This window comes from Oryx dammah, unplaced genomic scaffold, assembly GCF_014754425.2.
Source record: "Oryx dammah isolate SB20612 unplaced genomic scaffold, SCBI_Odam_1.1 HiC_scaffold_4, whole genome shotgun sequence".
Lineage (NCBI taxonomy): Eukaryota > Metazoa > Chordata > Mammalia > Artiodactyla > Bovidae > Oryx > Oryx dammah.
The window spans coordinates 56619921-56642431 of NW_024070188.1; the positions used below are offsets into that span (position 1 = coordinate 56619921).

General features: G+C 37.9%; 1 protein-coding gene across 2 annotated transcripts in view; it reads left to right on the plus strand.

The window, feature by feature from the left end:
- The window catches only part of AKAP7 (A-kinase anchoring protein 7), a 130457-nt gene that overhangs the window by 71859 nt on the left and 36087 nt on the right, over nt 1-22511 (plus strand). For both annotated transcript variants that reach the window (XM_040239223.1, XM_040239222.1), the window contains exon 7: nt 1104-1251. In XM_040239223.1, the coding sequence (XP_040095157.1) occupies nt 1104-1251 (148 nt within the window). The remainder of the gene's footprint in view (nt 1-1103; nt 1252-22511) is intronic.

The following is a 22511-nucleotide window of genomic DNA, read 5'->3' on the forward strand; positions in this document are numbered from 1 at the left end:
AAAAAAGCTGATTATCAGATAATACTCATGGTACAACTCATGCATAGGAAAAATAAAATACATAAAATTTTAGTAGTAGTTTGGTGTGTTTTAATTTTTTTTTCTATCTGCATTTAAAATTTTTTTGTGATTTTTGTGAATAAAAAGGGAAAGTACATATTCTAATTATACTTTAGTAAGATTTATATAAGTATAATTTGAAAATAACATACATGCATAGAGAAAGACTTGAAGAATATATATATCACAGGGTTAATGTATTTTATTAATATATAAATAACAGGGTCATAAATGATTTTTCATTTTCTTTTTTTTTTCTATATTCTTTATATTTTCTGAGTTTTAGAAATGACAGGTATTTCCAGGGCAATGTAAATGTATATATATACATTTAAAGGAAAAGTTTGCACATGGCCAGCTAGTAAACTTACCCTGTAAAGTGACTGTGTTTTGGGACTATGTTTGCCCTGTAAAGTGCCTGTGTTTTGGGACTGTGAGGCAGGTATAGGACCATGTGTAGTAAGGGGAGAGGGAGACATTCTTTCCCATGTTTGGGGGAACTACCAAGTTACTAATTTTTCGGCAACAAGCCCTATTTCTGCTATGAAAGCACACAGAATCAGGAGGGGCAGGTGGAGAAAAACTTGAAAGACCTATTGACTCCAATTTGAATAGCCTTTAATTGTCTTTCAGATGATTCTTACATAAGGAGTTTAAAAATTACATCCATTTATTAAAATGGATGCAAATGTTACGTTCTACACACTATAAAATGTTAGGTTCCATGTCACTGAAAAATTCTCCCATTTCTCCGTTGTCTTTGGAGATGATTTCTCTTTGCTGGATATCTCAAATTTCAACTTGATATACCTTATTATTTTTGCTCAACACTCTTCAATTTTTAAAAAAAAAATACAACTCATTCCAGGCAGAGAGACTTTAAAAACAACTTTACAGCAATTTTGTGGTATCCATTTTCAGATGCCAGCAGGCAGGACTGTATATCAAAATGTACTATCAGGTTCTAAGAAAGTGATAAAGATATGAATTGGTTGCCTAAATGAAATGATTGATTGATGTGATTTTTGTCTTGTCATTTCAAGGGAGTGAAAAAAATAGACCCCAAATTGTATGAAAAATTTATCGGCCATAGATTTGGAGAAGAAGTGGTTCATCGTATAGATCTTTGCTCCATGCTGAAGAAAAAGCAAAGTAATGGCTATTATCACTGTGAGTCTTCAATTGTGATTGGTGAGTGGCATTTAAAAATTATTATCTTTGGTTTTGATTTTTTCAGCATCATTTTGTTTTGGCAAATGTTTATGTTGTATGTTTTTCTCAGTGACATATTTTCCTAAACATTATGTTTTGACAATAATACATTAAAAATTTTATGGAACATATTTAGTATTTATATTTATCAGTCAAGATTTCAGTACCTATAGTTTTTATACTTCTGTGCTTTAAAATATAATCATCATGAAGTCTTGAAATGTTGATTCAAAATTCATTTCAGTGTAATTTTATTTTGTGAATATGAAGAAAGCATTTTCATCAGTGGAGGCCTATATGATCACAGCCTTCTATGCCAGGTATTTTCATCTTTGGCTGCTTTTAATTAGGAACAGACTGTGCCAGGCCAGAAAGTTTCACTCTGAGAAGAAAAGCATAGGTGGCCTGCAGAGATTGAAAACTTGTCTTTCAATTTCTTCCTTAAGAAAAATATGTTTTGAGGGGAGACCAAGATTCATGCATAAATGCTCTGTCATCTTATGAGGGAGATGGCTTGTGATGAGACAGATTCATACACAGTTATGTTTCCAAGTACAGAGCATGTACACCAAAGGAAGAATGTGAAAAACTAGAACATGGGTATTTCTCGTTTGCAATGTGGCTGTCTTTCAAAGGAACCTGATCTGTTGTGACTGAAATTTACTATTTCAAGCTGGGCAATCTTCTTATAAAATTCTGAACTTGTATACTTTTTAAGTGACGTGAAAATAGAGAAGATAAAAACATGTATCTAAATATCTCAAGGATCTTCAACCAAGGTACTTTCTTGCCACCATCAAGGTCAGCTTGAAGAAAACCTATGGAAATATACATCCTGAAAGAATCTTTATACAGAAAGTATTTTAAAAATGTTCAAGAAGACAGTTTTATTTCTAAATTCTCATCAGAGAAGCCACTTTACCTTCCAAAGATCTTAGCCCTCTTAAACAGAAGATATCCAGTATGTCATTCGAATTCCGTCTTCTGAAACATATCAAATGCGTTTTAAGGAAGACTTTTTTGTTTTCAGAACCTCTGTAAGAGAGCTGGCTTCCATCAAAGTTTTGATGCGGACCAAACATTTCTCTTTAGGTTCACTGTAAAAAGCAACTTTAAATCCTTCCTGAAAAAAAAATAAAATAAAATAAATCCTTCCTGCATAATACAGATTTTGGCTAGCTTTCCATATCTTCCCTGTAATTACTTTAGACCAACCTTGAAGGAGAACTCAGTGCTTCATCGCCTCTCCCACTCCTGTCTTTTTTAAAAAGAGCAATATGCAGATTTTACTGAAGGTATTGTGGGCCTGCATTATGCAGCTCACAGCATGGATCTCCAGTATTGCCATTACACAGCTCTGTTCAGCTCACCCCAAATTACTATGCTCCACTCACTGAATTTTCTTTTACTGCTCTTTTCCAGCTTGGTTTCTAAAACTCCCCTTATCCTAGGCAATTTCGCTCGACTTTTTCTCTCAGGCTCTTTATCTCTCATCCTTTTCTAATTCAGGGTAATTTAGCTTCTTTCAAATTGCACCCATATGGATCATTAAGATTATTTTTAAAAAATTTTTGCCTGTTACACATAATCTATATTCTCCTACCATTCTGAACATTAATGTCGACATTGAAAATGATAATTATTTTATAATCATTGACTAATTTTAATACACACTAGAGTCTTATATTTGCTGTGGATAATTACTGATTTTCTTGATCTTACCCGAGTTTTACAGCAGAAAATATTGGGCAGGATTCAGAACTCTTTCTTTGTGAGTTTCATTTCTTGTTCAGATTCTTTTTTTTATTATCTTAAATTTTTTTTATTGGAGTATAGTTGATTTACAATGTTGTGTTAGTTTCAGGTGTACAGTGAAGTGAATCAGTTATACATATATATCTATATATCTCCGGCTTCCCTGGTGGCTCAGAGGTTAAAGCGTCTGCGTGCAATGCGGGAGACCTGGGTTCGATCCCTGGGTTGGGAAGATCCCCTGGAGAAGGAAATGGCAACCCACTCCAGTATTCTTGCCTGGAGAATATATATAGCCACTCTTTCAGATTCTTTGCCCATTTAAGCCATTGCAGAGTACTGAGTAGAGTCCCTGTGCTATACAATGGCTCCTTATTAGTTACATATTTTATATATGGTAGTGTGTATATGTCATCTCAATCTCCCAGTTTATCCCTCGCCCTCCCTTACCCTCTGGTAACCATTGTAACTCTATTTCTGTTTTGTAGATAAGTTCATTTGTACAATTCTACCCTTTTTTTTAGATTCCACATATAAATGATATCTGTCATATGATATTTGTCTTTCTCTGTCTGACTTGCTTCATTCAGTTTGACAGTTTCTGGGTCCATCCATGTTCCTGCAAGTGGCATTATTTCCTTCTCTTTTTTGTGGCTTAGTGATAATCCACTGTATCTGTGTTCCACATCTTCTTTATCTATTCCTCTGTTGATGGACATTTGGGTTGCTTCTGTGTCTTGGCTGTTGTAAATAGTGCTGTTGTGAACACTGGAGAGCATGTATCTTTTTGAATCATGGTTTTCTCCTGATATATGTCCAGGCATGGGATTGCAGGATCTTATGGTAGCTCTATTTTCCGTTTTTTAACGAGTCTCCATACCGTTCTTCATAGTGGGTGTGCCAGTTTACATTCCCACCATCAGTGTAGGAGGGTTCTCTTTTTTTTTTACCTCTCCAGCATTTATTGTTTGTATAATAGGTTTTTGATGATGACCATTCTTATCAGTGTGAAGGTGAAAGGCTCTCAGTCTTTTCTGACTCTTTGTAACCCCATGGACTGTAACCCACCAGACTCCTCTGTCCATGGAATTCTTCAGGCAAGAATACTGGAGTGGGTTACCATTTCCTTTTCCAAGAGATCTTCCCGACGCAGGATTTGAACCCGAGTCTCCCACGTTGTAGGCAGACGCTTTAGATGTGTTGCCATGCCCTCCTTCAGGGGATCTTCCCAACCCAGGGATCAAACCCCGGTCTCCCTTATCACAGATGGATTCTTTGCCGTCTGAGCCACCAGGGAAGGCCTCCTGACCAGTGTAAGGTGATATCTTATTTGTAGTTTTGGTCAAATAATTAGTGATGTTGAGCAGCTTTTCATGGGCCTTTTAGCCATATGGGTGCTTTCTTTGGAGAAAGGTGTTTTTTAGATCTTCCACCCTTTTGTTCAGATTTATTTGGCTCACATTTGGTATGGTTGCTCTTTAATTTGATCCTAATTCAAATATAATGTCTGTTTCCTGAACCTTGAAACCAGTCTTGTGTTGTATACAGAGAATGGGACAGATTTCATATGATCGTAAAATGTGTTCAGAATTCTAGAGTAGAATTTGGGTTTCAGGAACTCTGGGAACCTCCTGAAGTTATTCATAAAACTGTATATATAGATACATATGTGAATTTTGGGGGGGAGAGAATTTTTAGATTTGCATATTTCCTATCTTAATTTGTTAATGGTGCATTCTTGGATAATACTGGATTTCAAATAACTGATCTTCTTTTCAGCTGTCTCAGTTATATTGTTTAGGATATTTTAAAAATACGAATGACTATATGCTTCATTTCCAAGATTTGCAGTTGACTTTTATCATATTTTCCTGCTCGGCTCTTCTTATGGATGTTTTCCTTCATTTATCTCTTTGATGATTTCAATATAATTAATTTTGAAAATTCTTATCATATTTGAAGATCCAGTTCCTTGGGTATGAATTCTTCTATTTGTTGGATCTTCTGTGGCACTTGATTTCCTCTGGTGCTTTTAAAGTTTTTTTTGAGAACTCATTTAACTATGTGTGTTTCCCACTGATAACCCCATGTTGTGGTTTTGCAGATGTCTCAGCCCTGGTCCCACAGGGTAAATTGCTTTGTATTAGGAACTGGCAGCAGCAAGCTATTTTTGTCCATCAGGAGTTGGATTTCATTCTTTTTGTGTCTCTTAATAGTTTGTGAGGATTTTTTTTTAAGAGTAAAGATTATTAGCCTTTTGCTGTATTGGCTTCAGATATTTTCCAGGTTTTATTTTGCATTCAGTTTTGGTCACAAGAAATTTTTCATATTAGATGTTTTTTAGTTTTATAAAATTATAGATACAAAAATTCTGTGATTTCTTTAATTATTGTGACTAGAGTCATCTCCAAACTAAAAATTTGATACATTTTCATTTATATTTTCCTCTGTTCTTTTGGTTATTTTTACATTTGAGCTTTTCATCTATCTGGTGTGATCATTAATTAAGTACTCAGACACTCAGATTAAGAAAGAAATTTAAAAAGAAAAGAAAGAAATTCAGTTATTAAAAGTGGGTATGAAATAGAGCTTTTGTTTTAGGAAGTTTTTTTTAGAATATTTTTTTGCATCCCACCAACCTTACTGTTGGAGAAGGCGATGGCACCCCACTCCAGTACTCTTGCCTAGAAAATCCCATGGATGGAGGAGCCTGGTAGGCTGCAGTCCATGGGGTCGCAAGGAGTTGGATACGACTGAGCGACTTCACTTTCACTTTTCACTTTCATGCATTGGAGAAGGAAATGGCAACCCACTCCAGTGTTCTTGCCTGGAGAATCCCAGGGACGGGGGAGCCTGGCGGGCCGTGGGGTCACACAGAGTCAGACACGACTGAAGTGACTCAGCAGCAGCAGGAGCAGCAGCCTTACTGTGTGTTCCAAAGATCACCACTTAGCAACCCTTCATGTTGTCTTGGGCTTCCCTGGTGGCTCAGTTGTAAAGAATCTGCCTGCTAATGCAGGAGATGCAGGTTTGATCTCTGGGTGGGGAAGATCCCCTGGAAAGGAAATGGCATCCCACTCCAGTATTCTTGCCTGGGAAATCCCACGGGCAGAGGAGCCTGGCAGGCTACAGTCCATGGGGTTGCAAAAAGAGTTGGACACGACTTAGTGACTAAACAACTACAACATGTTGTATTAATACTGGACTAACACAGGGCTTTTGTTTGTTTGTTTTTATAATTGCTGCCAATTTAGGGATAATTTTACTTTAAAAAAATCTGGGTTTCTGGTGCCTTTGAACAATCAAAAAATATGGCCACACCTCTTTCACAATCTTGAATGCAGTGATTTCCTGGGTGGGTAGTAGGTATACTTTGAAAGCAGCTGCCTTTTGTCACCCCCTCACCCTTGTTCTTCTTTTACGATTTGCTTAGCTCAGTCCCACTACCTCTGTGGTTCCTGACAGCATCTGAGTTTGGATCTCCTGGCAGCTGCTGCTGTTCCCTGGGCCTGCTTTACGTTTCCATGCTGAGCATTTTCCTCTCCAACTTCTGATATTGTGCATCTTTATGTGGAGTCTTGGGGGGAAGTTTGGTAGGTTATGGAGGCAATAGTCATACATTCAGATGCAAGGAAAAAGTACTACTTTTTAATTCAACCAAATTCAAAAATTTGGTTGATAATATGCTTACTTAATATTGGGCAGTAACTTCTTGCAAACCTAACTGCATTCATTAATCATTTAAAATGCAATTTTTTTTTAAAAGTGTAAAACCAGTCCTTCCTGGTGAATCCAGGAATGAAATATAGCTCAGATGTCCTAGGGTGGTGAAAGCTCTTCTCTGTGAGCTACTTACTGGAGTTGGGTGTATTAATTTTTCCCTGGCAGCTCTGTTCCATTTATATTTCCTTTGGGAAAGTAATTGACTAAATGACACTCTTTGGAAGATTGATGAGCAATTTAGTGTTTGCAAAGACTAGTTTACTTTCAGCTGTCAGATATTTCTCATAGGAGGCAGTGGAGAATTTGGAAAGGTCTGGAAGGTTTTTTTTTTTTTTTTTTTTTCAGGCCTGTGTACTTCTATATAACTTCGGCAAGCAGAGGTACAAATATGATTTTCTGAGAACCCCAGCTGTTTAATAATAATTACTCATCATTAATTTAATAAATGTTATAGAGTATGTACGATGTGTGTACTCCTCTTGGGTCTCACGAGATACAGAGAAGTGTAAGACATAGTCCTTAAGAGTATACAGTGTCACTGGGGAGCTAAGACTACATCTGAAAAATGGAGAGGGAAGAGGAGAAGGTGAATAGAGCTTCATCCATAACAATGATGGGTTTTGATAGGACACAGTGGAAGAAGCATATAACTTTAGCTTATAGGAGAGCTGGGGATGGGGAGTTTCAGGGCTTGGATAAATAGGATGAGATGGATAGTACAGAAAGGACACTGTCCAGGAACAATAGGTACAGTTTACAGGGGAGAGAAGCAGTGCATTAGGAGGCAGGGCAGAGCAGAGGTGATAATAGTGATAATATTAAGTGGTAGGATAATAGTAATATTAATGATAGGAGTTTATAGTCTAGTTAGCTGAGGAAGGTTTATGTGTTTGAGGAACTGGTGAGGGAGCTGGGAAAGGAGATGGGCACAGTTGAATATACTGAGTCAGTGAATAGGTGATAAAGGAGACTAAGTAGATAGATGTGGGATAAAAAGAGGGTGGAGTTTAATACTCAACATAAGGACACAAGATTGGATCTTAAAGCTAAGACGTTCAAATAGTTCCAGACTGCAGAAGAGGCACTGGGGGGCTTGGCTGAAGTAGAAGCAAGCAGGCCCATGCAGGTGTGGCGCTGGACGAGAAGAGTCATGGTCAGTAGGTCAGAGTCAGCACAGCTGAGTCAGCAGGATGTACCCAGTGTTAAACCGGTCAGACTAGCAAGACACCAGACTCAGATTTTATGGGCCGAAACACTAGGGGGAATTCTGCGTGAGCTGAGTCAATGAATTTATTCTATCCAGATGTCCCTGCTTTTTGAGAATCACTGTTAAAAGACCTAGACAACTCAGGCCAATCTTGTCAGTCTTTAAAGGCTTGTCATGGTCCATCCAGTGATTCCCATTGGTCCTATGTAGATGGTGGTTCAGCCAAACAAAAAGGATGTTTGGGGGTTATGTCCAAGGAGACCCTCAGATTTGACTTTGGTGTCCCAATCTTAAGTGCTCATTTACCATTTGCGGCCAAGGCAGAGCTTCAAAAGCTCTGGATCTTGCCCAGTTTGGTATGTAAGTGTAGGGATCTTCTCTATGGAAGGTAATGTTGTCACTGTAATTGACCCACTGATTGATGGGTCAGCAGTTTTTCTTCCTTGGGTAAGAGGCATAGCTAGGACACCAATCTTTGAGCTTTCTAGAATCCTTAAATCTGAGCCTTTGTCATTTAAGTGATAAGTAATAAATTTCTAAAATGTTTAATTTGAAAGTGTTTATATTGCTAAAATGTCATATACCCACTTAAAGGTCTACTTAGTAGGTGGGGATATTGGCAAAATATATTTGTTTAAATATCTGTCTTTTTTCTCATCAGATCATTTATTTTTATTAGTAAAAATGTATTTCATTGTGCTTATCTTCTGAGTGATTTAATAGTCTAATAATTTGTAAGGTTATACTTTTGTTGAGCTTTAAACTCTTTTAAAATGACTTTAGTTCACTTTAGTTCACAAAGATTGATCCATGGATCCCTGGCAGGCCCTGAGGTACTTTTAGGGTCTGTGTGAGGGCAAAACTACTTTTATAATAATACTAAGATATTATTTGCCTTTCCTTTTGGGATTAAGATTTACACTGATGATGCAATATCATTCATTGGTGGGTAAAACTATGGGTGACCAGTGTGAATCAAAGCAGTTGCAAAATAAAAAGCCAATTTAACCTAAGAATGTTCTTGCTGAGTAGTAATAATTATTAATTGTATTTAATCTCCACCTTTGAGAATGTATCCTTTTAATATTTATGTAACAAAACTGAGAGGTGCTCATAAAGTGCCTCCATATATTGAAGTCGGAGGTTGACTCAAGGAAAAGCACAGTGTGATTGTTTAAGCTGCAAGCTAAGGTAGCCACTTCCCTTCATGGAACACCATTTTTTTTCTCAAAAAAGGACCCTTTAAGACATTTTTTGTTTCCACATTTAGGTATTTGGCAGCAATTTTCTTGAAAAGAAATAAACCTGTCACATCAAAGAAAACTGACATCGTTTACCACTAATAATAAAACTCAAGCTTTCAGACAATAGTAAGAATTTAAGAAAACTGGTCTATTACTGTGAGTAGACAGATTCCTAAACTTCCCCACTTTTTTAAATGGAAAATTTTATACAGAAAGAGAACAGAGTAGAATAAGGAACTCAGTTTTCCCAGGTTGTTTTTATCTATCAAACTTTGTTTTTACTTTTTTGAGACATAACTTATACTCAAAATTTGTACCTGTTTAAAGTCCTGATGTTCAAGCTGGTTTTAGAAAAGGCAGAGGAACCAGAGATCAAATTACCAACATCCACTGGATAATGGAAAAAGCAAGAGAGTTCCAGAAAAATACCTATTTCTGCTTTATTGACTATGCCAAAGCCTTTGACTGTGTGGATCACAATAAACTGTGGAAAATTCTGAAAGAGATTGGAATACCAGACCACCTGACCTGCCTCTTGAGAAATCTGTATGCAGGTCAGGAAGCAACAGTTAGAACTGGACATGGAACAACAGACTGGTTCCAAATAGGAAAAGGAGTACATCAAGGCTGTATATTGTCACCCTGCTTATTTAACTTCTATGCAGAGTAAATCATGAGAAATGCTGGGCTGGAAGAAACAAGCTGGAATCAAGATTGCTGGGATAAATATCAATAACCTCAGATATGCAGATGACACCACCTTTATGGCAGAAAGAGAAGAGAAACTAAAAAGCCTCTTGATGAAAGTAAAAGAGGAGAGTGAAAAAGTTGGCTTAAAGCTCAACATTCAGGGAACGAAGATCATGGCATCTGGTCCCATCACTTCATGGGAAATAGATGGGGAAACAGTGGAAACAGTGTCAGACTTTATTTTGGGGGGCTCCAAAATCACTGCAGATGGTGACTGTAGCCATGAAATTAAAAGACGCTTACTCCTTGGAAGAAAAGTTATGACCAACCTAGATAGCATATTCAAAAGCAGAGACATTACTTTGCCGACTAAGGTCCATCTAGTCAAGGCTATGGTTTTTCCAGTGGTCATGTATGGATGTGAGAGTTGGACTGTGAAGAAGGCTGAGCGCCAAAGAATTGATGCTTTTGAACTGTGGTGTTGGAGAAGACTCTTGAGAGTCCCTTGGACTGCAAGGAGATCCAACCAGTCCATTCTGAAGAAGATCAGCCCTGGGATTTCTTTGGAAGGAATGATGCTAAAGCTGAAACTCCAGTACTTTGGCCACCTCCTGCAAAGAGTTGACTCATTGGAAGACTCTGATGCTGGGAGGGATTGGGGGCAGGAGGAGAAGGGGACGACCCAGGATGAGATGGCTGGATGGCATCATGGACTTGATGGACATGAGTCTGAGTGAACTCCGGGAGTTGGTGATGAACAGGGAGGCCTGGCGTGCTGCAGTTCATGAGAATCAGACATGACTGAGCGACTGAACTGAACTGAACTGAAAGTGTGTAAGTTGATGAGTTTTTAACATATGTATGCACCTGTGAAACCATTATCATTATCAAGATACTGAAAATTTCCCTTCCCTCAGACGTTTACTTGCTCCTCTTTGTAATCCATAAAAACTTTCCAAGTAAGAAGATATGATATTAATGAATTTTTTGATGTTATATAATGAAATATGTCAAAATATGGAGAATCTTTGTAACTCAGTGAATTTGTATTTTTAAAATGACTGATACGTGTTGTTACAAAGACGTGTGGATAAAAGATCCATTAATATCCAAGATAGACCAAAAGATTTGACTGTAAAGAGTATGAAAGTTTATTGATCCATTTTAAGATTCAACATTCCAATTAAGCTTTAAGAAACTACAACTTGTTGAGTTTCAGTGTAATATCAAAGAAGTCCACAGTTATCTGAAAAGGCTGTTATTCCCCTGCCTTTTCTTTCTTTTTTTTATGTTCCATCCTCCACTGTTTCTTTCTTTTTATTTTTTATTTTAATTTTTACTTTATTTTGCTTTACTATATTGGTTTTGCCACACATTGACATGAATCAGCCACGGGTGTACATGAGTTCCCAATCCTGAACCCCCCTCCCACCTCCCATCCCATATCATCTCTCTGGATCATCCCCGTGCACCAGCCCCAAATACTTCTCTGTGAGGCTGGATTTTTCTTATACTTCAAATGAAACAACATATTGCAACAGATTGAATGCAGAAATAGATATGAGGATAAATCTTTGATTAAGCCAGACATTAAAGAAAGTCACAAGAATGTAAAATAATGCCATTCATCTCACTATAAAATTTTTATTTAAAAATATAGTTATTTTCACAAAACATTTGTGATGACATTATATATATAGTGAATTTATCATTGATAATTTGAAAAGAATGAAATATATTTAAAAATCTTTTAATTTCTAATGTAGTAAATATACCAAATAAACAAAAGCTCTTGGTAGGGAGAGATTGTAGATAAGTATTAACCGTGTAGCAGAGTCTTGAGGCCAAAACATTTAAGAACTTTTGCTTTAGTACATATATCCAAGAAAACTATGAAAAAATTTATTCCTCAGACAACTCTCCGAGCTTAATTTTGATCAATATTTCCAACTATTTCTTTGAACAGATTAATTTTGATTAACAGGCTACTGTTATCAGGTAACAGGGTACTCAGTTATCTCTCTATAAAATATAAACTGGTTAGATTCCTCTCTCCTTAATTTTTTTTTCATCCCTTTTAAATTTCCATTTTAGCATCTTGTGGTTAAAAATGTGACAGGAAGAAAAATACCCAAGCCTGACAATAGCATATCGATGTGAAATGATATGTTAAAATCATATTGTGTGAAATTTATATTCTATAGGAATATAGGAATGCCTCTTTTGTGGTGGACAGGGCCAAAAATTTTGGTCTTGTTTTCTTTTGTACAGACTGACAGGGAAATGATTAAGAAAATTTCATCTCTACTTAGACTGTTTAAGGTGAATTTGTTTCAAGCATGTTAGCAGAAGGAAAAGTAAAAAGACAGTTTATCACCTAAGGGAACTGTACATTGTTTTTTCACTTGAAAACTTTAGCTGCTAGAAATTTTCCCTGTTCAAAATTACCATGTAATTTAATAAGAGCTGAGTGCAAAGCATTTAGTTATTTACTCTATGGCACATAAATTGTGTGACCATGTAATTTATCATCCACATGGTATCCTTGGAAGTGTGCATTGCTGAGTTAGAAGAAAACCAAGTTATCCTGGTTTAACTGAGACTTATGTCATCCTACTTAGATATCATAATGTTCTTGAAAAGCAGAACCTTTGACATGGTAGAATATTATATTTCAAATGCCAGCCTTGTTCCTTTTTATAATCTAATAGTTCTCTTTTTACAGATTTTCTTGATGAAACCTGTAAGAAAGTTTCCCTGATGAAACCTGTCTACTAAAAAGAAATTATTTGAAATTTCATTGTTAAGCCCAAATAAAAATGAAAGAGAACTAATAGTTGGAACTCCCAGCTTACTTTTTTACATCTGCTTGAATTAGAGGAAGTTGCAAGATAAGTAACTGAGCAAATTAATCTTAGTGATGGCTCACTGTATTTTAACAGGTATATCAGTTATTAATCTGATGCTAACACAAAGTGGCAGCTGTGAAGGGTGTGTTGAAAATCCAACCATCTGTTGGCCTGGTTTCAAACCTTATGATTTATATTAGATGCCTTGGGAATCTTACATATGAAAGGGGTAGTGCTATGTGGTAAGTTTAACTGACACATTAAACATCACTGCTAGAATGATATAGTGATAATTTATGATATTTTATGATCTATGTGTATAGCCTTTAAGTGTATTTTAGGAAACATGAAAGTAAATATTGAATTCCAAATAAAAAGAAAAATAAATGAATGAAATGATTAGAGGGCAGAGTCTGCAGTCAAAGGGAACCATTAAGATATAGGAAATTAATGTTAGGAAAGCCTTCTGATTGCCAAACATTATGGGTAACTGGCCCATCACATCACCTAATTGCCTGAGAACATTTTTTTTTTTTTACCAAGCTAGTATATTAATGTTTTAAAAGTACTTAGCACAGTGCCTGACATAAAGTTATAAAAATGTTAGTTATTAAGATTAACAGCAGTAATAGTTATATTAGAATACTTATTGTAACAGTGTTTATTCCCGACATCAGAACACCCACTCAGATTATTATGAATTTGCTTTATTTCTAATGCTTTCCTTAAATTAGCATGGTATTAACACTGGTATCTTTCAGAAATAAAAATACTCTATATAAATAAAATGCCTGCATATACACGCACGCATACACATACATGTGTTTCTCCATCAGGTACCTTTGTATGCGTGCTCAGTCACTCAGTTCTGTCCAGCTTTTTGCCACCCCAAGGACTGCAGCCTGCCAGGCTCCTTTGTCCATGGAATTTCCCAGGCGAGAATACTGGAGGGTTGCCATTTCCTACTCTAGGGGATCTTCCTGACCCAGGAATCAAACCTGCGCCTCCTGTGTTTCCAGAGTTGGCAGGCAGATTCTTTACCACTGAGCTGCAATATTTTATATTGCATATACATATTTATGTGTAATTTATGTGTGTAAATACAATGGTAGAGATAGAAAATGGACTTTATGATTTTGGGGGCTATGAAAAAAAGACAGTATAGTGTTATTTCTGTTTTGTATAAAATACCTAAAGCAGTAACTGTTGCTAACAGAAAGAACAGCATTTTGTCAGTTCATGAACTGTGGTTCTGTTTCATCTTACGTTGACTAAGGTATTCAGGGAAATGTTTTGTTTTGGTTCTGGCTATGAGTAAAGGAAACTACATTTGATTATCACATGGTTCATACCAGGGAACCGTAGCTGCCAAATATTTTTTCATTGCTAACAGCTCCCATAATAGCCAGAGCTTTTACTTAAGTCAGTCTTAACCTAATACACTTTAGAGAAAGAGAGTTCACAGTTGTGCCCCAACTATGCATTTTTAGCAAGAATTTAGTTTATAAGTATGGCATGAGTGAGTGAAAGTCACTCAGTCGTGTCCGACTCTTTGTGACCCCATGGACTGTGAGTCCATGGAATTCTCCAGGCCAGAATACTGGAGTGGATCACTGTTCCCTTCTCCAGGGGATCTTCCCACCCCAGGAATCGAACCTAGGTCTCCCGCATTGCAGGCATATTCTTTACCAGCTGAGCCACTAGGGAAGCCCTGAGAATGGCATTCATTTATCTGTATAGGATAGGTGTTTAAAAAAATTAGCATGTCACCCTTTATCGATGATCTACTTTTCAGGACTTTTTCTTTGTCAGAATTATTTAGACCTTTTCAATCATTTTTCTAATTAAAAAACATATTTTTAAATTATTTTATTTTTGGCTGCACTGGGTCTTCATTGCTGTGAGTGGGCTTTCTCCAGTTGCGGCAAGCCAGGGCTATTGTCTAGTTGCTGTGCGAGGGCTTCTCATTGTGGTGGCTTCTCTTGTTGCAGACCATGGGGTCTAGAGTGCAGGGGCTTTAGTAGTTGCGGCACACGGGCTTAGATGCCCCGCAGCATGTGAAATCTTCCTGGACTAGGGATGCAACCCGTGTCCGCTGTATTGGCAGGTTACAATGTGAACCTAACCTAGTGAAATAGGTTACTTCTTTGGACCACCAGGGAAGTCCCACTTTTCTAATTTTAAACAGACCAAACAATAGATACCACGTTTCTATTAAAAGTTAAATATAAAACTCTAGAGGCCACAGCTGAAACTCCAGTACTTTGGCCACCTCATGTGAAGAGTTGACTCACTGGAAAAGACTCTGATGCTGGGAAGTATTGGGGGCAGGAGGAGAAGGGGACGACAGAGGATGAGATGGCTGGATGGCATCACTGACTTGATGGACGTAAGTCTGAGTGAACTCCGGGAGTTGGTGATGGACAGGGAGGCCTGGCGTGCTGCAGTTCATGGGGTCGCAGAGTCAGACACGACTGAGCGACTGAACTGAACTGAGAGGCCACAGAAGTTTGCCTGTTCTGAGTCCATTTTCTTCCCACCCTGATTCCTGGTTGGCAGAGCCCTTCCTTCCCTGTGAGACAGTGAACCTCAGAGCACATGGGCTCCACTTTAGCCCTTCAGTTGATTGGCCCCATTCTTCTTGCCAATGATTAGGAAGTGGCATGTGACCCAGTTCTGATAAGTGAGGGCAAGTCTTCTTGGGATCCCAGAGAAAAGTTTTTTTGTTGATGCATAATTTGTTGGGAAGAGGACATCATTATTTTTAGCTGGAAATTGTTGAATATACACGTGACCCTGGACTTAGCAGCATCTTAACCATAGGGACACTAGGGGACTTCACGCCTGATGCGCCGAGTATGGGAGACTGGAACATGACTCTTGATGATCTTCTTCTTTTTCAAATTTATTTTTAATTTGAGGATAATTGCTTTACAATGTTGTGTTGGTTTCCGCCATACAGCAACGTGAGTCAGCCAAAAGTATTCGTCTATCTCCTCCCTCTAGAACCTGCTTCCCAAACCCCCCTTGATGATCTTCTTAAGCCACAGAATTAATCAACCTAGAGCAACTCTACCTTAGATTATAGGGGGGTAGTGACATTTAAAAAATTTCTTAACCGTCTGAATCAAGAGTTTCATGTTACTTGCAGCTGAACGCATCCTAACATATAACACATTTTGGATATGAATTACAGAATGTATTAGCAGAAAATAGACTCAGTGTTTTATGTATATTCAAACACAGTTCTGATAGTTACTAAAACTTTATGGTTGAATCTATAAACAGAAAGAATACTGACATAGTGTACCAGATGAATGTCACCTAGGCCCTGGTGGATCATGACAGGTCCTGAGACCTGCCAAAACCAATCTTGGTTTAACTGCATTTCATCTAGTATAAGAAAGTTTTCTTTTCATTATCTTGGGGATTCCCTTTCATTCTTCTGTATTACTTTGTGTTATTAGAGGAAAAAAGAATTAATAATTATATCCTGAGTCATTAAAGCACCCTTTATTTGAAGTCTTCAGATGCTTCACATTGCAGGAAAATGTGACTGACTGTTGTGCTGTCAGTGAATCAAGACAAGCAGTGAACCACTTTCAGAGCTAAATATAGATTTGAGGATATTCTACGTAAAGAATTAGGACCTGTGGAAAATAAACCCAATAAGTTGAGAACTGTAAAACCAAATTTTGTGTTGTTTACACTGTTAAACTACAAATAAACTCATTACTTATTGGTTAGCTTTTTGAAATATTTTTTTTTTCTTCCCTTGAAGGATGTGTCTTTCTCTCTGAAAGGTGCATGGCATTAGAGGATTAAAGGCACTTGAATGAGAAAGCAGCCATATCGGATAATACAAATACTGGCCAGCAGATTAAGTGTATTCTCTGCTCTTCTTTCTTTTTTAAAATAGGTTTTAACATGCAAACATTGAACTTGCCTGTGAGTAAGTAACTCCTGTCAGCTTTTGTGAATTCATTGTTACCGCCTGCAAAGGACGGACTGCAAAACGCAGACCTGAAGAGTATCTGTCTAGAGTAGATGACTGTTACAGGCCTTTGTCCCCCTGGTGCTGCTTTGCCTTCATAAAACTGCCGAATAGGATTTTCACAGTGTGAATTCTGGGCTTTCTCCTGCTCCCTTCATCGTGCCTACATATGTGGGCCTCCTGCCCTCCTTTGGCCCAGGCTTTCTCTCTCACCTACTCTGGTAGCACCCCCCGATTCAAGAGTTACCTTCACCCCAAGAGCTGATGTGATTATCATGTTAGCACATACTCAGTGCTTCATAAATAGTGCCGGGAATCAGATAGATTTGATAAACGGTGTAATATAAATTCAAGGTGTCTGTGTATAAACACATTGTAACTTCTCAGCCTTCTCCCAGCCCTACTGCTGTCTGTTCTCTGAGCAGGGAAATAGATCATCCGCCCTAATTTATTCTCACCATTAAGGAAAAGGCTTCAACTACATCCACTGTTTGAGGTTGGGCCACATACTTAGAAAAGAACTCACTGAATGATAAGCATGGAGGAGGCATTTGAAAATTGGCCCTCGGCAGGCATGCATTAGCAGAGGTTGGGAAGGACATTGCAATTGATAAGGAAGGACTCCTTGTGCAGCTCTGATTGTCTGCTTGTTTCCTCTTTTTTCCTAAATGCACATATGCTGTATAGGGTATATTTTTCACATATATGAAAAAACACTTTCTCTTTCCAATTACATACTGAAATTGCAGAGCATATGGCAGTTTGAAATACCTATAACTTTCAGTTTTTGAGAAAAACAGCTAAAGCACTGTAGAGAGAAGTTAAAAAGTCTTTGTTGAAAATATGATTAAACAGGAATAATGGTAAAAAATAATTCTTGGCTTCCAAATTTCAGTGAGATCAAGGTTCTTTTACCTGGTAACTTAAAAGGACTTCACCAGTGAGATTTACAGATCATCCTTAAGGCTTTTCAGTTATCATTTTTCAGTCTTTTTCCCTTGCAGACAGATACTCATAAGAACAGGTTTCAAGCATCGATATATAATGTTGTAGTTGCGGAACCTTGCGCTTTGGGTACAAAATGACTACACAGATGTAGCATGATTGAAAAATGGAAGCACATCTGTAGGATAGATAGATATGCTTACTGTGGATTGATTATCGAAAACTGAAATTGGGTTTTACGGGAACATAGAGAAACAAAACAGTATTAAGTCCATTCAGCTTTTTCAAGCCCAGATTAGCTGTTTGTTTTTTTTTGGTACCCTGATGTCAACATTAAAAATTGTGATATATTCCAAAACATCCCAATTTTCGTGAATTGTATTTCCATCAGTTGTCAAGCGCTTCTTGAACTTATGTACCTTTTCACTGAAATGGTGACATTTCTTGGCATAACAGTTTCCATAAGCGTGCTACCTGTTTTATAAGGAAGTCTTCCTGAAGTGTGTTTTCTGTGCTTAAAGGCACATCTCCTAAGGCTTGGTTCCAGAATTTGGAGGGATAAAGCATTTTCCCCCCTCTGTTTACACTTCATGATTTTATGTTCTCTTTATCTCCCTTCTTTTGAATAAAGGAACATTTACCTTTTATTTTCTTTCTCATTTGTTTCTATAAGTTGTTAAACTCAGGTCTCCTCTCTTAATGAACTGGAGGTCTCAGAAGAATTGGTCATTTCTACAGTTTCATAGAGTCAAAATATTACAGTGAGATTTTTTTCTTCATCTTGAGTCAGACTTTTGTAACAGGGTTGCTCAGAAATCCACATATAAATGTTTTCAGTTATAGATAGGACATAAAGCCAAACAAGGACACAGAGAATAGAGTCTTTGGTCATAGTTAAGAATTATATTTTTCATTGGAGACAGTAACCAGAGCTGATATTTCAAAGTACATGAAGAAGAGACAGCTGCCACCCCCTCATGCTTTTAGTTGTATTCCTGCTATTGTCACCACTGTAATAAAAATTCAAACAGCTATAGCTGATATGGGCAACTGTCTTCACCATGGTTGGTTTGTAGCCAGGCCTATGAGAAAAGATAACATGAAAAGGTTATGTTTTTAAATTTATGAACATGAAATCATAGCAGATATATTTTATCATTGACGTTAAGCTTCTTTTTAAGTCTAGTTATGGTAGATCTCTATATATTACTGAAAGGAATCTGTTTAACCCCTTAATAAAACCCCACTAATATTTTTGGGGATCACTTGTGAATGGTCCGAGTTACTCCTTTTTCCTGGAAGATGAATCCTTCCTGGGGTCATTCTGGTGCCCTGTGTTCTTCATTGCATCATTTCCCCAAGGCATGGCAGGCAGCAGGGCCAGGCTCCAGCTCCAATAAGGGATCTGTCTTTAGGTCCTTTGTTTTAAAATAGGATTATATTACTCTTGCACCATTAATAAAAGGATTTGGTGACAAAACATAAGAAAACAAGGCATTTAAAACATATTGCCATAGAGCTTGGTTAAATAACTATTTTTCTGAACATTATTCTGAAATTGTAAGAGGTTTCATAAAGTGTTTGCACTGGCCAGAAAGTTTTTCCGTAAGATGTTATGTAAAATCCTGAATGAACTTTCTGGCCAACCCAATATATACCTGATACTACACACAAATTATATTAAATAACATGGAACTCTGCAATGAGATGCATACATCCTGAGAAAACCATTAACCAAAAAAGACGCAAGTACCCCAGTGTTCACTGCAGCACTATTTACAATAGCCAGAATGTGGAAGCAACCTAGATATCCATTGGGAGATGAATGGATAAAGATGCTGTGGTACATATATACAATGGAATACTGCTCAGCCATGAAAAGGAACAAATCTGAGTCAGTTCTAGTGATGTGGACAAACTTAGAGCTTGTCATGTAAAGTAAGTCAGAAAGAGAAAAACAAATATGTACATTAATGCATATATATAGAATATAGAAAAAAGGTACTGATGAACCTATTTGTAGGGCAGGAACAGAGACGCAGATGTAGACAGATCTGTGGACACAGTGGGGAAGGAGAGGGTGGGATGAACCAGGAGAGGAGCGCTGAAATATAGACATTACCACGTGAAATATAGACATTACCACCTCTTTTAGGCAATGGCACTCCACTCCAGTACTCTTGCCTCAAAAATCCCATGGATGGAGGAGCCTGGTAGGCTACAGTGCATGGGATCGCGAAGATTCGGACACAATTGAGTGACTTTACTTTCAGTTTTCACTTTCATGAATTGGAGAAGGAAATGGCAACCCACTCCAGTGTTCTTGCCTGGAGAATCCCAGGGACAGGGGAGCCTGGAGGGCTGCTGTCTATGGGGTTGCACAGAGTCGGACACGACTGAAGCGACTTAGCAGCAGCAGAAGCAGCATGTAGTTTTGATTTGCATTTCTCTAATAATGAACAATGTTGAACATCTTTTCATGTGTTTGTTTGCCATCTGTATGTCTTCTTTGGAGAAATATCTGTTTAGGTTTTCTGCCCATTTTTTGATTGGGTTGTTTGTTTCTTCTGATATTGAGCTGCATGAGCTGCTTGTATATTTTGGAGATTGACCCTCTGTCAATTGCTCTGTTTGCCATTATTTTCTCCCATTTTGAGGGTTGTCTTTTCATCTTGTTTATGGTTTCCTTTGCTGTTAGCAATTATTTTAAATTTTAAATTACTACTTGATTCTTTTTGTGAGTTAGGGAAGAGTGGGGTATGGCAGAAAGTGAAGAAGAACTAAAAAGCCTCTTGATGAAAGTGAAAGAGGAGAGTGAAAAAGTTGGCTTAAAACTCAGCATTCAGAAAACTAAGATCATGGCATCTGGTCCCATCCCTTCATGGCAAGTAGATGGGGAAACAATGGAAACAGTGACAGACTTTATTTTGGGGGGCTCGAAAATCACTGCAGATGGTGACTGCAGCCATGAAATTAAAAGATGTTTGTTCCTTGAAAGAAAAGCTATGACCTACCTAGACAGCATATTAAAAAGCAGAGACATTATTTTTCCAACAAAGGTCCATCTAGTCAAATCTATGGTTTTTCCAGTAGTCATGTATGAATGTGAGAGCTGGACCGTAAAGAAAGCTGAGTACCAAAGAATTGATGCTTTTGAACTGGGGTGTTGGAGAAGACTCTTGAGAGTCCCTTGGACAGCAAGGAGATCCAGTCCATCCTAAAGGAAATCAGTCCTGAATATTTATTGGAAGGACTGATCCTGAAGTTGAAACTCCAATACTTTGGCCACCTGATGCGAAGAACTGACTCATTTGAAAAGACCCTAATGCTGGAAAAGATTGAGGGCAGGAGGAGAAGGGGACGATAGAGGGTGAGATGATTAGATGGCATCACTGATTCAATGGACATGAGTTTGAGTAAACTCCAGGAGTTGGTGATGGATAGGGACGCCTGGTGTGCTGCAGTCCATGGGGTTGCAAAGAGTCAGACACTACAGAGTGAGTGAGCTGAACTGAGGTGGGGCTTCTACCTTAAACTATTCAACTTAATTATATACTGTTATATTCCCAAATAATTGGGTAAAATATGACTACTTTCTAGATCCTTCTGCATGATACTTATTCACATTTGAGAGGGGGACATGGAATGACAGGGGGAAAGTTCTATTTTTTGACTAGAATTTCTCGTATATATGAAATAGTTTGTTTCCTAAATGAAAAATTCCAGACACATGAATTTCTTAGTTATTTTGAATTAAAAATTTATGTATATGAAAGCTCTTATGAAATCTATAGGAGTGAAATCACATTTAATTTTATGTTGAAGGAATCATCTTTATTGAAAAAACTCACAACTATGCAGTATGAAAACTATTCTTAGAAATCCTGAGCTCAGTCAGTTCAGTCGCTCAGTCGTGTCCGACTCTTGAGACCCCCATGGACTGCAGCACGCCAGGCCTCCCTGGCCATCACCAACTCCCGGAGCCTACTCAAACTCATGTCCATCATGTCGGTGATGCCATCCAACCATCTCATCCTCTGTCGTCCCCTTCTCCTCCCACCTTCAATCTTTCCCAGCATCAGGGTCTTTTCCAGTGTGTCAGTTCTCCGTCAGGTGGCCAGAGTTTTGGAGTTTCAGGTTGAGCATCAGTCCTTTCAATGAATATTCAGGACTGATTTCCTTGAGGATGGACTGATTGGAGCTGGAAGTAGCCAGAAACGTACAGTGTTAAACTGCAGCCTTTTAGAACTGAGATAAACCTTAGTGACCTTGAGCACAGACTCCATCCCCTCTTTGAGGTTAAACCATATGCTAATTATTTGCGCACAGAGTTGGACATGACCGAAGCGACTCAGCAGCAGCAGCAGCAGCAGCAGCAAGCCAGTTTTAAAATTCCTTTCTTGAGTTTTTCAGTAGTTTTCTAATCTTTTATTATGCTTAGTTCACTTTTAATGCTTATGGGGGAAAAAAGCCTCTAACATTTTATAACTCCATCCTCCCCGACCCCCTTTGGATTTCAGGACATCCTGGGATACATACTGTTGCTTAGCTAACAATATATTTTATAGGTTTCATGCTTAATTGTACGTTTTCAGTAGTAGTACCAACAAGGACTAATTAATAAAGTCAAGTTGGTAGAGTTCATCACAGGACATTATCCCCTGGAGGTTGCATTGGAGTGAGGGGGCTATTTGCTTGAACGTGACAGGTGTAAGCAGTAACTCAAGATGGCAGCTAGAGGGCGCCAGAATTGGGAGAGGCGGAGGTGAGATTGCTAGCTGGTGCTGGAAAGACTTGAGATGTTCAGTCTATTCTCTTCTCTCCCTCCTCCCAAC